Source organism: Aethalodelphis obliquidens, unplaced genomic scaffold (assembly GCF_003676395.1).
Source record: "Aethalodelphis obliquidens isolate GAN/ISIS:26980383/991018 unplaced genomic scaffold, ASM367639v1 scaffold81, whole genome shotgun sequence".
Lineage (NCBI taxonomy): Eukaryota > Metazoa > Chordata > Mammalia > Artiodactyla > Delphinidae > Aethalodelphis > Aethalodelphis obliquidens.
The window spans coordinates 5,014,191-5,029,995 of record NW_020838025.1 but is presented as its reverse complement, the minus strand read 5'-3'; the positions used below and the strand labels follow the sequence as shown (position 1 = coordinate 5,029,995).

The 15,805-nt window shown below is 38.1% G+C and overlaps 1 protein-coding gene across 4 annotated transcripts in view; it reads left to right on the top strand.

Annotated features, from left to right (window-relative positions):
* The window catches only part of RNF13 (ring finger protein 13), a 137,961-nt gene that overhangs the window by 32,483 nt on the left and 89,673 nt on the right, over nt 1–15,805 (top strand). For 3 of the 4 annotated variants that reach the window (XM_027092842.1, XM_027092839.1, XM_027092840.1), the window contains one exon: nt 12,430–12,510. The exons of the other annotated variant lie outside the window; for it this stretch is intronic. Coding sequence is in view for 2 of the 3 variants with exons in the window: in XM_027092839.1 (XP_026948640.1) it covers nt 12,430–12,510 (81 nt within the window). In the remaining variant the exon portion in view is untranslated. The remainder of the gene's footprint in view (nt 1–12,429; nt 12,511–15,805) is intronic. 4 annotated transcript variants of the gene reach the window in all.

Sequence of the window (15,805 nt, the reverse complement as noted above, 5' to 3'; positions counted from 1 at the left end):
GTTTAACAACAAAAAAAATAAACAACTAGATTTAAACATGGACAAAAAAATTGAATAGTCAGTTCTCCAAAGAAGATGTACAAATGGCCAGTAAGCACAAGAAAAAATGTTCAAATCACTAATATTAGAGAAATGCAAATCAAAACCACAATGAGATATCATATCATAACCATTAGGATGGCTGTTATCATAACCATTAGGATGGCTGTTATCAAAACCCAGAAAATAAGTATTGACAAACGTGGAGAAACTGGAACCGTTGGTATTGTTGGTGTGAATATAAAATGGTGCAGCCACTATGGAAATTGGTGTAATGGTTCCTCACAGACCCGTAGATTTGCTCTTCTTATTGGACAGCCTTCCATTTGGACGAATTCTGCTGAGGGTCACCAAAAACCTGATGAGTTTTTCCTTCCATCTTGACTTTTTAATCTTGAGAGCTTGGCTTGCATCTAGACTGTTCACTCTGGTTTTCTGCCATCAATCCACTCTGAACCTGGAGTTTTCTTTATACAGTCGACCCTTGAACAGCACAGGTTTGAACTGCGTGGTTCCACTTACATGCAAATTTTTTCCAGTGAATATACTGGAATTTTTTTTTTTTTACATTTGTGACAGTTTGAAAAAACTTTCAGACCAATTGTGTAGCCTTTCAGCCAAGTTCACAAATTATCTCTTTCATTTCACCATTTCCTCAGACATTTCCTCCGTATGGTCAGTTCTGGAACCTGGGAAGTCCGAGATCCAGGTGCCAGCAGATTCAGTTCTTGGTGAAGGTCCTCTTCCTGGCTTACAGATGGCCACCTTGCTGCTGTGTCCTCACGTGGTGACAGAAGCAGGAAGCTCTAATCTATATTCCTCTTCTTATAAGGACACAAATACCATCATGGTGACTCCACCCTCATAACCTCACCTAAACCTAATTACCTCCCAAAGACCTCACTTCCTAGGACTATCACGTTTCCTTAGGGCTTCAATATATGAATTTTGGGGGGACACAAGCATTCAGTCCTTAATAGTAGGTACTTAAGCCAAGTCCTCTGAACTTGGGGAAAGGATGGGAGAGTTGGGGCTTGGGTATTCCTCTGTAAGTCTCCCATGATGTATGTCTGAAGCAAGGTCCTGGAGCAACACCGCATCTTGTGAGGCAGATGCAGGCAGCATAATGGCCTTATGTTTGATGGTGGATAGCAGAGTTTTTAGAGAAGAAGGCCTTGTTCCTCAGAACCTTTGTAGTCCTTTCTGGGCTGCTGTCTTACTGTCCTCTACACTAGAAAGTGTATATATTTCCTATTTCTCATTTATGTGCAGCTAGAAAAGAAGAATTAACTGTATCTGTACGTGTGATGTGTGTGTGTGTATGCCTATACTCTAGGTGCTATGCAAAGGATTTACTGGTTTTTCTTTCTGGGTGCAAGCGATTTGCTTAATGACATTAAGTGAGAAATAGAAGGGCCAGAATTGTTGCTGACCAAAGCTTAATGTGGTCCTCAGCCATGCTTTTTCATACTGTAGCTCTTGTGGAAGGGCCTAGAATCATTGTAGAACTTGAGAGAGCCAGGCTGTTTTCTATACCGTAGCTTTTTGAGGGCATAGCAAATCTAATCCCCATGAGATTTCTCACCCTGTGTTACCCTCTTTAGTAGGAAACTGGTTGATTAGATTTTTCTAGAATAGTCTGGATCTTTTTGAGATGGAGTGGAAGTAGAACCTTTAAAGGACTGAGTCCATTGCTATTCAGATCTCTTCTTCAAATTGGTCCCCGAAGTCCTTGGAATAATCTTAGGATGACTTTTGAAATGAGGTAGAGGATTTATAGACTGAACAGGGAATGGAGTTCTCCTTGTTTCTCTTTTCTCCTTTGTTTTCTTTCATTCTCTCTCTCTCTTTTTTTCCTCTGTTGATTCTAACATCTGCCACTCCTTGTCTTCTTTCTTTTTCACCTGAAGTGAACTGTTATTCTGTGGTTCAGCTACGTGATGGGTTAAATGATTTTCAGTGGACTGCTCTGGGAACTTGACTAGCTATGTGATATGGATCAAATTATTTAGTCACTATAAATACCTCCGTTTTTTAATTTGTAAACTGGAGTGTTGTAGTGATGATTAAATAAGGTAAACTGCTTAGAACAGTATCTGACACATAGTAAATGTTTTATCTTTGTTATCTTCTTTATAATTAACATTCTCATCATCTTTCACTCACTCATTTGAGCAGTGTATGTGACTGCCTAAGTTGTATTTTTTAACGTAGATACAAAACAAAAAGATATAGAAGAATAATCAGTCCCTGCCAGCAGTGTTCCCTGTGCCTCAGGCAGGTAGGTGTGGAATGTATGTTGTCATCTAGTGAAAGGAACTATCCCTGAGAGCTGCTTAAATCTGGTCTTTATGTTGACACTAAAGATAGAGGCTGACAGGAATGCAGAGATAGCTGGTGGGAAGTGGGCTGTGGAGTCATGTAACTAGGAAAAAGGCGAACTAAAAATTGAGGCAGAGGAACTAGATGTGGTAACACAGTCATTCAAAGGAAGTGCGTCAAGAGGTAGAAAATATTAGCTCTTTCTTTTAGCTGAATAAGAACACCCCTGGAATCTGGGTTTGTAATAATAAAATTTAAGTATGTTGGATATCAGGTTGATTCTAGTTCTATTTTGGACAGGTATTAAGATGTTGCTTTTGAAAAGATAAAGTCAGTTTCAGTCATGCTATTGGTATGCCAAATGTTTTTATTTTTGGCAGTTGAATTCTCCCACTTGACTGTTAATTCCCTGACAACAGTATTTGTCCAACTGGTTGGTGAGTTTTAAGAGGATATGGAGATGCTACTGTATAGTGTGTTGCTGACTAGTCAGTAAGCCCCTTAGATCATGGGTACCTGGAAGGCAGGATTGTGTCTTACTAAACTTTGTTTCTGGTACCTAGTAAGAGTTACACAGTAGGAATTCAATAAATATTTGAGTTGATTAATAGCTTTTCCTTGGAGATTTAGTTCTTTCATATTTTCTTTTCTTTTCTTTTTTAAAAAATTTTTTTTGGCTGTGCCTCACAGCATGCAGGATCTTAGTTCCTTGACCAGGGATCGAACCTGTGCACCCTGCAGTGGAAGTGCAGAGTCTTAACCACTGGACCACCAGGGAAGTCCTTCATATTTTCTTTTAATAGCATTTATTCCTTGGAACTTTAGATTATTGGGTTTTTTAAATTAGCAGTTCATTCTCTTTTCATCTCTTATTGCTTCTCTTTTCTTTAACCCTTAAAGGAAATATGAAGTTATTAATTATGTAGGTTCATATTTAGAAACATGGAGCTTTAGAATTGGCAGGGGCATGTTTGATTCTGTTGTAGGGATTTGTTAGAGATTTCGTTGCTTGGTAGGTGTTTGTGGGGGTCAGTGGGCAGAGTTAGGAGAGAAGCACCCAGTGGTTGGTGGTGTGAATGGATTGGATTATATAGCAAGGTAGTTAAGAGCTCCAGCAATGGGAGTTACAGTCTGGGTTGAATTCCAGTTCTACCACTCTGTAGCTCCATGACCTTGGGCAAATTACCTAACATCTCTTAAATTTCAGTTTACTTATGAAAATGAGATTGGAGGAGAGAGAGTGTAGGGCAATGGGTTAAGAGCCAGGGATCTGAGGCCAGACTGCCTGGATTAGAATCCTGGTTCTTATTTACTAGAGCAAGTTATTTTCAAGCGGAGTATTTTTATTCTGTAGTCAATCTGTAAAATGAGGATGATGATAATAGTGGCTGACTTTATAGGATTGCAATAAGGTTTAAATAAGTGAATACCTGTCAGGTGTTTAGCATGATGCCATAAATGCTCCATAATTGTTAGCTATTTGTTACTTTCTGAATTGAATTAAATCTTCTGTTAAGGCTGCTGTCAAAGAGGAGAACTGGTTAAGAAAAGACCTCTTCAAAATAAGTAAAGTCGCAACATGGTAATCTTTGAGAGTGGGATTCCAGAGAGGAATAATTTTTTTTCTGTTTCAAAAATGTTAACAGTGAGTGTGCTTTAATTTCATGAGCAGCAGCATTCCTCCTGCCCCCCACCGTACTAAAAAAGAAAGCACTTTTGTATTAAAGATGTTTCTGTTTGTCTTGTTCATGATAGAAACTTTTTTTTTTTTTAATTTAAACAATGTGATTGTAAAAAGCAGTGTGAGCAAAGTTAACAACTGCATTCCTGAGGAAAGGCAAAGCAGTTTCAAAATGAGTCTCACTCGATAACAAAACTTGTTCCAAGTCAGTGTTACAAGTACTGTAGTTCAAGCTAGATATTTTATTTCTGAAATTCTAACCAAAAAAGTGAACTCAGTAATAAGAAGTAATAAAAGTAATAGGAAGTGATAAAAGAGTACTTTAGTACAGTTGTAGATTTTCCATTTCCTAATTTGTTTATTTTTCAACTTAAACATAATTTATTATGCTCTTGTCTCTGGAATAATTTCCTAAAATGGGAAGAAAGAGTATAATTATCATGATAATCAAACAAATGCATTAGTACTAATTCTCGAGATATAACCCAAACCAGCAATCTACATAAGAATCTAGTTAACATTCTCTGACCTAATTTCAAATCAATAGTAAGTGTGAAAAGTCATTCAATCCATTGAGACCAAAATGAAAAAGATAACTTTACCCCACACAATTAGAAATGTTTCTAGTAGACTCATTTAAAATCATTGCTCTATGTCCTGTGATCTATAGGCTGTCCTTCCCACCAAACGACCTCCCTTGATCCATCCTCAGGTGCAGTAAAAAGTCAGTCAAATTCAGCAACTCAGGGAAACATCGACATGGAAAAGGAGTTAGTTCCATCACCAAAAAGAGACCTAAAGCTCATAAGTTTATAAAACCCACCCATAAATTCTTTCTCTATCAATAAAGCAAGAAAAGTGGGAAGAACTCTTTTTAGTTTTCTTAGTTTTTATTTCCAAAACTTAAAATTAAAAAAAATATATATTATGTACACCTTTTTTTTTAAACATCTTTATTGGAGTATAATTGCTTTACAATGTTGTGTTCGTTTCTGCTGTATAACAAAGTGAATCAGCTATATGTATACATATATCCCCATATCCCCTCCCTCTTGCTCCCTATCAAAAAAGGTAGGTAAAAAAAGGATCTTGCTGTGATTTATGTCATAGAGTGTTCTGCATATGTTTTCCTCTAAGAGTTTTATAGTGTCTGGCCTTACATTGGGTCTTTAATCCATTTTGAGTTTATTTTTGTGTATGGTGTTAGGGAGTGTTCTAATTTCATTCTTTTACGTGTAGCTGTCCAGTTTTCCCAGCACCACTTACTGAAGAGGCTGTCTTTTCTCCATTGTATATTCTTGCCTCCGTTCTCAAAGATAAGGTGACCGTGTGTGTGGGTTTATCTCTGGGCTTTCTATCCTGTTCCATTGTTTTATATATCTGTTTTTGTGCCAGTACCATACTATCTTGATTACTGTAGCTTTGTAGTATAGTCTGAATTCAGGGAGCCTGATTCCTCCAGCTCCGTTTTTCTTTCTCAAGATTGCTTTGGCTATTCGGGGTCTTTTGTGTTTCCATACAAATTGTGAAATTTTTTGTTCTAGTTCTGAGAAAAATGCCATTGGTAGTTTGATAGGGATTGCATTGAATCTGTAGATTGCTTTGGGTAGTATAGTCATTTTCACAATGTTGATTCTTTCAATCCAAGAACATGGTATATCTCTCCATATGTTTGTATCATCTTTAATTTCTTTCATCAGCATCATATAGTTTTCTGCATACAGGTTTTGTGTCTCCTTAGGTAGGTTTATTCCTAGATATCTTATTCTTTTTGTTGCAGTGGTAAATGAGAGTGTTTCCTTAATTTCTCTTTCAGATTTTGCATCATTAGTGTATAGGAATGCAAGAGATTTCTGTGCATTCATTTTGTATCCTGCTACTTTACCAAATTCATTGAGTAACTCTAGTAGTTTTCTGGTAGCATCTTTAGGATTCTCTATGTATAGTATCATGTCATTTGCAAACAGTGACAGTTTTACTCCTCTTTTCTGATCTGGATTCCTTTGATTTCTTTTTCTTCACTGATTGCTGTTGCTAAAACTTCCAGAACTATGTTGAATAATAGTAATGAGAGTGGGCAACCTTGTCTTGCTCCTGATCTTAGTGGAAATGGTTTTAGTTTTTCACCACTGAGAAGGATGTTGGCTGTGGGTTTGTCATTTATGGCCTTTGTTATGTTGAGGTACGTTCCCTCTATGCCTACTTTCTGGAGGGTTTTTATTATAAATGGGTGTTGAATTTTGTCAAAAGCTTTTTCTGCATCTATTGAAATGATCATATGGTTTTTATCCTTCAAGTTGTTAATATTGTGTATCACATTGATTGATTTGCGTATATTGAAGAATCCTTGCATTCCTGGGATAAACCCCACTTGATAGTGGTGTATGATCCTCTTAATGTGCTGTTGGATTCTGTTTGCTAGTATTTTGTTGAGGATTTTTGCATCTGTGTTCATCAGTGATACTGGCCTGTAGTTTTCTTTTTTTGTGACATCTTTTTTAAAAAAATTAATTTATTTATATTTTATTTTTGGCTGCAGTGGGTCTTTGTTACTGTTCGTGGGCTGCCTTAGTTGTGGCGAGCAGGGTTACTCTTTGTCATGGTGCACAGGCTTCTCACTGCGGTGGCTTCTCTTGTTGCGAAGCATGGGCTCTGGGTGCACGGGCTTCAGTAGTTGTGGTGCACGGGCTTAGTTCCCCCGCGGCATGTGGCATCCTCGGACCAAGGCTTGAACCCGTGTCCCCTGCATTGGCAGGCAGATTCTTAACCACTGTGCCACCAGGGAAGTCCCTTTTTGTGACACCTTTGTCTGGTTTTGGTATCTGGGTGATGGTGGCCTCATAAAATGAGTTTGCGAGTGTTCCTCCCTCTGCTATATTTTGGAAGAGCTTGAGAAGGATAGGTGTTAGCTCTTCTTTCAATGTTTGATAGAATTTTCTTGTGAAGCCATCTGGTCCTGGGATTTTGTTTGTTGGAAGATTTTTAATGACAGTTTCTATTTCAGTGCTTGTGATTGGTCTGTTTATATTTTCTATTTCTTCCTGGTTCAGTCTCAGAAGGTTTTGTTTTTCTAAGAATTTGTCCATCTCTTCCGGGTTGTCCATTTGATTGGCATATAGTTGCTTGTAGTAATCTCTCATGATCCTTTGTATTTCTGCAATGTCGGTTGTTACTTCTTTTTCATTTCTAAGTCTATTGATATGAGTCTTTTCCCTTTTTTTCCTGATGAATCTGGCTAATGGTTTACCAATTTTGTTTATCTTCTCAAAGAACCAGCTTTTGGTTTTATTGATCTTTGGTATCATTTCCTTCATTTCTTTTTCATTTATTTCTGATCTGATCTTTATGATTTCTTTCCCCTGCTAACTTTGGGTTTTTTTTGTTCTTCTTTCTCTAATTGCTTTAGGTGTAAGATTAGGTTGGTTTTTTGAGATTTTTCTTGTTTCTTGAGGTAGGATTGTATTGCTATAGACGTCCCTCTTAGAACTGCTTTTGCTGCATCCCATAGGTTTTGGGTCATCCTGTTTTCATTGTCATTTATTTCTAGGTTTTTTTAAATTTCCTCTTTGCTTTCTTTATTTTATTTATTTTTTTTGTGGTATGCGGGCCTCTCACTGTTGCGGCCTCTCCCGTTGCGGAGCACAGGCTCCAGACGCGCAGGCTCAGAGGCCATGGCTCACGGACCCAGCTGCTCGCGGCATGTGGGATCTTCCCGGACCGGGGCACGAACCCGTGTCCCCTACATTGGCAGGTGGACTCTCAACCACTGCGCCACCAGGGAAGCCCTCCTTTTTGCTTTCTTCAGTGATCTCTTGGTTACTTAGTAGTATATTGTTTAGCCTCCATGTTTTTGTATTTTTTACAATTTTTTTCCTGTAATTGATATCTAGTCTTATAGCATTGTGGTCGGAAGAGATACTTAATACGATTTCAATTTTCTTAAATTTATCAAGGCTTGATATGTGACCCAATATATGATCTATCCTGGAGAATGTTCCATGAGCACTTGAGAAGAAAGTGTATTCTTTTGTTTTCGGATGGTATGTTCTGTAAATATCAATTAAGTCCATCTTGTTTAATGTGTCATTTAAAGCCTGTGTTTGCTTATTGATTTACATTTTTGATGATCTGTCCATTGGTGAAAGTGGGGTGTTAAAGTCCCCTACTATTATTGTGTTACTGCTGTTTTCCCCTTTTATGGCTGTTAGCATTTGCCTTATGTATTGAGGTGCTCCTATGTTGGGTGCATAAATATTTCCAATTGTTATATCTTCTTCTTAGATTGATCCCTTGATCATTATGTAGTGTCCTTCTTTGTCTCTTGTAATAGTCTTTATTTTAAAGTCTATTTTGTCTGATATGAGAATTGCTACTCCAGCTTTCTTTTGATTTGTATTTGCGTGGAATATCTTTTTCCATCCCCTCACTTTCAGTCTCTGTGTATCCCTAGGTCTGAAGTGGGTCTCTTGTAGACAGCATATATACGGGTCTTGTTTTTGTATCCATTCAGCCAGTTTGTGTCTTTTGGTTGGAGCATTTAATCCATTTACATTTAAGGTCATTATTGATATGTATGTCCCTATTACCATTTTCTTAATTGTTTTGGGTTTGTTATTGTAGATCTTTTCCTTCTCTTGGTTTCCTGCCTAAAGAAGTTCCTTTAGCATTTGTTGTAAAGCTGGTTTTGTGCTGCTCAGTTCTCTTAGCTTTTGCTTCTCTGTAAAGGTTTTAATTTCTCTGTCAAATCTGGATGAGATCCTTGCTGGGTAGAGTAATCTTGGTTGTAGGTTTTTCCTTTTCATCACTTTAAATATGTCCTGCCAGTCCCTTCTGGCTTGCAGAGTTTCTGCTGAAAGATCAGCTGTTAACCATATTGGGGATTCCCTTGTGTGTTATTTGCTGCCTTTCCCTTGCTGCTTTTAATATTTTTTCTTTGTATTTAATTTTTGATATTTTGATCAATATGTGTCTTAGTGTGTTTCTTCTTGGATTTATCCTGTGTGGGCCTCTCTGCACTCCTGGACTTGATTATTTCCTTTCCCATATTAGGGAAGTTTTCAACTATAATCTCTTTAAATATTTTCTCAATCCCTTTCTTCTACTCTTCTTCTTCTGGGACCCCTATAATTTGAATGTTGGTGCGTTTAATGTTGTCCCGGAGGTCTCTGAGATTGTCCTTAATTCTTTTCATTCTTTTTTCTTTATTCTGCTCTGCGGTAATTATTATTATTATTATATTTTTGTCCTGATTCCAGTGACTTTTTTTTTTAAGATGTTGGGGGTAGGAGTTCATTAATCAATTTATTTTTGCTGTGTTGGGTCTTCGTTTCTGTGCGAGGGCTTTCACTAGTTGTGGCAAGTGGGGGCCACTCTTCATCATGGTTCGCAGGCCTCTCACTATCTCGGCCTCTCTTGTTGCGGAGCATGGGCTCCAGACGCGCAGGCTCAGTAGTTGTGGCTCACAGGCCTAGTTGCTCCACGGCATGTGGGATCCTCCCAGACCATGGCTCGAACCCGTGTCCCCTGCATTGGCAGGCAGATTCTCAACCACTGCGCCACCAGGGAAGCCCTGCGGTAATTATTTCCACTATTTTATCTTCCAGGTCACTTATCCATTCTTCTGCTTCAGTTATTCTGCTATTGATTCCTTCTAGAGAATTTTAAATTTCATTTATTGTGGTGTTCATCGTTTGTTTGTTCTTTAGTTCTTCTAGGTCCTTGTTAAACATTTCTTGTATTTTCTCCATTCTTTTTCCAAGATTTTGGATCATCTTTACTATCATTACTCTGAATTCTTTTTCAGGTAGACTGCTTACTTCCTCTTCATTTGTTTGGTCTGGTGTGTTTTTACCTTGCTCCTTCATGTGCTGTGTATTTTTCTGTCTTCTCATTTTGCTTAACTTACTATGTTTGGGGTCTCCTTTTCCTTTTCACAGGCTGCAGGTTCCCAGTTCTCATTGTTTTCGGTGTCTGCCCCCATTGGGTAAGGCTGGTTCAGTGGGTTGTGTAGGCTTCCTGGTGGAGGGGACTGGTGCCTGTGTTCTGGTGGATGAGGCTGGATCTTGTCTTTCTGGTGGGTAGGACCGCATCTGGTGGTGTGTTTTGGGGTGTCTGTGAACTTATTATGATTTTAGGCAGCCTCTCTGCTAATGGGTGGGGTTGTGTTCCTGTCCTGCTAGTTGTTCAGCATGGGGTGTCCAGCACTGGAGCTTGCTGGCTGTTGAGTAGAGCTGGGTCTTAGCTTTGAGACAGAGATCTCTGGGAGAGCTCTCACCGATTGATGTTACATGGGGCGGGGAGGTCTCTGGTGGTCCAAAGTCCTGAACTTGGCTCTCCCACATGAGAGGCTGAGGCCTGACACCCGGCCAGAGCACCAATACCCTGTCAGCCACACAGCTTTCCACAACCAAACTGACTGCTTGCGTGCAATCTGGGTTTGTCACCTGGAGAAGTTTCCGCAAAGACCATATGAATTATTTATCAACTTCCAAACTCCGGAACTCCACACTCCAGAGGCCCCCATTCGGATGTGCTGCCTCTCCCCTTCCACCCGCAGGTCCTATCCATTTCCAAATTTTAAAAGTACATTTTTAAAAAAGTACTGCCTGTACACATCTGTATTTTTTTTTTTTTTTTGGTTTGTCTATGTTGATCTAGATCTTTTACTTATTTTACAGTGTTGTCTTTGGCCTTGGAGGAGTTAAATGACTTTGTCAAGTTCAAAGCTGATCATAATTTAATTGAATCAATTAAGAAAGATGTTTTAATTAAGAGATTAAATGATACATTGTGGTAATGAATATGAAAGCACTTTTTGACTCTAAAGCATTTTGTAAACCATAGAGCACTCTGCAAATATGAATTATTTTTAAAGTAGGAAATTACTCTGAAGCATTGCTGGTCTCCAGGTATACTGCCAGGCTGATTATCCCAGAGGTAAAAGAATGGCTAGTTTCAACAATCAAATTCAGATGCTTGAATCATACGATTTATTGAATTAATTACAAACATACAGTGAGAAGCATAGGTAAAAGATGGGTATGTTAATACACTCAGGTTAGGATGCAAGTGGGAGGCAACAGCCACACTACCTGAATCCTGTATTTTCTGTTTTTAGTTTGTCTAGTCTCTAGCTGCATCACTTTTCCCTGGTGACAGTGTGGTTACCAGGACCTGAGTTGAGGATGGGCAAGGGGACTTGACAGATGGAAGGTGTCTGGATCCAGTGTTTGCTTGCTCTGTTGGAGAGGCTTGAGGTACTTACATCTGAACACAGCTGTAGTTGGCTGTTAACCTACAGGGCTGTTTATCCGGGTGTCTCAGGCAGATGGCACATGAGGCTAGAATAAGGATCAGCAGTGGGTGTTTGATTTAAGGACCACATAGCTATCTATCTGGATGTGTGACCTAATCCATGCTTTGTGAATATTTAAGGTTTGCTTCATCCTTCTATCTTTTGCTGTCTATACATAACATTCTTGCTTTGACCCATCCTTTTAATCTATATTCAAAACAAATGAGTTCTAGTTTTTCTGTCTTTGGCCTATAGTTTACTGACAAGTATCTTAACTTCTGATATATCATATAAATTTCACCTGTGTTTCAAAAGTTACTTGTTTACTATGTTTGCTTAGTTCATCTATCTTCCTTGTTTCTCTTGTTTTCTTTAAAGCACATTGAATATAGCATCTTAAATAATACAGCAAGCTCACTTCACAATTATTATATTATCTTCTAAAAGCACAGCAGAGGTAGAGGACTGATAAATATTGTAGCGTAGGAATCTGTATCTGTAAGGAAGGGGAAAGTTGTTAAAGAGTTTGGATACCTTCAGCTCTCTCTATGTATGTATTTCATTGAGTTTAGTCCTTTCATTGTTCAGCCCTGGATAAAAGTGTTCAGATTACTTAAAAAATGGCAGTATCTTAAAAGTATGATTTGATACTCCTTCTTTCTCTGGGGGAAAGGCATCTTTCAAAGCTATTGTCAGAAATCCTGTAAATCTCTTCTATTAAATCAGACCCTTATAGAGAAAATAAAATGGAACTCTTGCTGGAAAATAATCTGTCTAGAAAATTTCTTGTTAGGGAATTGTCTATGGGTTCAAACTCAGATAAACAGTAGGTGGTTTAATGTTATAGAATTATTGCTTCTGTTTAATAATACATGAAATCAGAATCCAATTTAAGCAGTTGTTTATGTAGTAAATTGTATACATTCCTTTCTATTTTAGTGGATGTGCATTTACAAAGTTGGTTTTATTATGATAAGCTGTGATAGTAAATCAAAATCGTGGAAATTACAACTTAAATAGTTTGACAGACTTTTTGTTTTTAATGTTATGTGTACATTGGTTGTAACTTGATTGTTTTTAATTTTATATTTAGTATAATTTTGAAAACGTGTCTCAGACATTTGATGACCTTCCAGCAAGATTTGGTTATAGACTTCCAGCTGAAGGTTTAAAGGTAAGAAAATAGTTAATATATAATTAAAGGTACAGGATATTTAATAAAGTGATCTTTATTTCTGTTTATTTGTTTAAAGAATGAAAATATTTCTATTACTTATCATAAAACTTATACATGTTCATTCGTAAAGACTATTCAAAAGGTATGAAGAAGAAAGTGAAAATCACCTATGATGGTATTATTCTGAACTAGCTGCTGTTAACATTTGGTATATGATATTTCAGACCTGTTTGCTAGAATATGTGCCATGTGTGTGTTTGTAGATACACATGTGCATATATAGGTACAAATATATGTGCTTATATATTTATGTGCATATATATTTATGTACATATATAATGAATCTATATTTAATACTAATAGAAATATGCCACTTCGTTACCTGCCTTTTTTACTTTATTGTAAATCTAGAACATCTTTTCATGCTAATAGACAAGGATCTGCATTTTTATTTGCTATGGCTGCATGGTTTTGCCATATCATGAAATACTGTATATTTTTGAACATTGGTTTGTTTAACTTTTTTTACAGTGGATATTTAGCTTGTCCAGTTTTTGCTAATACAGTTTGCCCATTTTTAAATTAAGATGTGCATTCTTATTGATTTGTAAGAATACTTTATATATTAAAAGTGCCAATCTATTGTTTGCCATATATGCCTCAGATCATTTTTCTCAGTTTGTCCTCCATCTTTTAATTTTAAAGTGTCAGAAGTTTTGTTTATGTAGTTAAATATTGTTATCTTTCCCTTCTACCTCTGGAGTCATGCTTAGAAGTTCCTTCCCTATTCTAAGATAATATAAGATTTTTATGTTACGTAAGTTAGAATACATGAAATTGTGTATATATATATATACCACAGAAAGTTTTCAGTTTGTTCTTTCTTTATTTTTTAACTGACAAAGCAAAAGACTTTATTGGGAAGGGGCGCCCGGGTAGAGAGCAGCAGGATAAGGGAACCCAGGAGAACTGCTCAACCACTTGGCTCGAGGTCTCAGGTTTTATGGTAATGGGGTTAGTTTCAGGGTTGTCTCTGTCCAGTCATCTTGCTTGGCCCATATTTGGTCTGACTCAGGGTCCTTCCCGGTGACACATGTATCTCTCAGCCAAGATGGATTCCTGTTCTAACTTTCTTAAAATTCCTTATTTAAGTACCATAAAACTGTTATTCTCATTTAGGATAGCAGGCGTCTCCGTGAGGGACATATCAGTTGTTAATTTTTTAAAGATTTTAAATTATTAAAAAAATTCCCAACGTTGTATAACTATTTGTCATTGTAAATTTTTAAAAAACATTTATTTATTTATTTATTTATTTATTTTTGGCTGTGTCGGGTCTTAGTTGCTGCAACATGCGGGATCTTTTGTTGCAGTGCACGGGCTTCTCTCTAATTGTGGCACGTGGGCTCAGTTGCCCTGCGTCATGTGGGATCTTAGTTCCCTGATCAGGGATCGAACCCACATCCTCTTCATTGGAAGGTGGATTCTCTACCACTGGACCACCAAGGAAGTCCCCTGTAAAATATTTAAACAGAAAAGAAGTATACAGAGGAAAAAGGAAAAAACCTTCCTGTACCCCTTCCTCATCTATACATATTAATACCACTTCCTCTTCAGAGTTCAGCATCAGGGTGTTAAATGTGCTCTTAGATCCTTTTCTAAATATGTAGTGCTTTTTAGTTCATAAATTTATGAACTTGTGAAGTTCATAAATGGTTATCATTTGTGAATAAGAAAGGTTTCTTAATTTTTATAAGGAAACCCATTCTAGCTAATTTATCTAGAAAGGGATTTATGAAGGGATAAAGATGTTCAGAGTATCATAGCCTGGAGAAGCATTTTCCAAACTGTTTCAGGAATAAAACCCAGAAGCACCTTGTAGAACTGGCTTGATGAAAGATTGATGGCAGCCAGTGACTCCCAGAGAAAAACACATCACCTTGTCTCTGATCAGGAAGCCTCTGTGGTCTTAAAACAATCTGCCTCTATTGCTACCCAAGTTAATCAAAGAGATACCCTTTGCCAAACTGTTTTCCTCAGATCTAACACCTGGATTTTTCTAATTGACAGACTCTAGACCACATAGTTACTAGCCATATTCTTTCTTTCTTTCTTCCTTTCTTCCTTTCTCCCTTCCTTCTTTCGTTCGTTCGTTCGTTCATTCATTCATTCGTTCGTTCCTTCCTTCCTTTCTTTCTTTCCTTTCTTCACCCATTTTTAAAAAATATCTTTATTGGAGTAAAATTTCTTTACAATGTTGTGTTAGTTTCTGCTCTACAACAGAGTGAATCAGCTATATGTATACATATATCCCCACATCCCCTCCTTCTTCAGCCTCCCTCCCACCCTCCCTATCCCACCCCTCTAGGAGGTCACAAAGCACAGAGCTGACCTCCCTGTGCAATGCAGCCACTTCCCACTAGCCATCCATTTTACATTTGGTAGTGTATATACGTCAGTACTACTCTCTCACTTTGTCCCAGCTTCCCCTTACCCTGCTGTGTCCTCAAGTCCATTCTCTACGTCTGCATCTTTTTTTTTTTTGCGGTACGCAGGCCTCTCACTGTTGTGGTCTCTCCCATTGCGGAGCACAGGCTCCGGACACGCAGGCCCAGTGGCCACAGCTCACGGGCCCAGCCGCTCTGCGGCACGTGGGATCCTCCAGGACCAGGGCATGAACCTGCGTCCCCTGCATCAGCAGGTGGACTCTCAACCACTGCGCCACCAGGGAAGCCCTATGTCTGCATCTTTATTTCTGCCCTGCCACTAGGTTCATCAGTACTGTTTTTGTTTTTTTGATTCCATATATGTGCGTTAGCATCCGGTATTTGTTTTCTCTTTCTGACTTACTTCACTCTGTATGATAGACTCTAGGTCCATCCACCTCATTACAAGTAACTCAATTTCATTCCTTTTTATGGCTGAGTAATACTCCATTGTATATATATGTGCCTCATCTTCTTTATCCATTCATCTGTCGATGGACACTTAGGTTGTCCTGGCTACTGTAAATAGTGCTGCAGTGAACATTGTGGTACATGTCTGTTTTTGAATTATGTTTTGAATTATGGTTTTCTCAGGGTATATGCCCAGTAGTGGGATTGCTCGGTCTTATGGTAGTTCCACTTTTACTTTTCTAAGGAACCTCCATACTGTTCTCCATAGCCATATACTTTAGTGAAATACTTGGCTATGAGGGAGGGTGGGCAATACATAGTAGTAGTTGTTGTTATTTTTGTTGTTTTAGTCTGCTTTGGGAAGGTGGGGTTCCTAGCATGGGGAAAGATGTGGG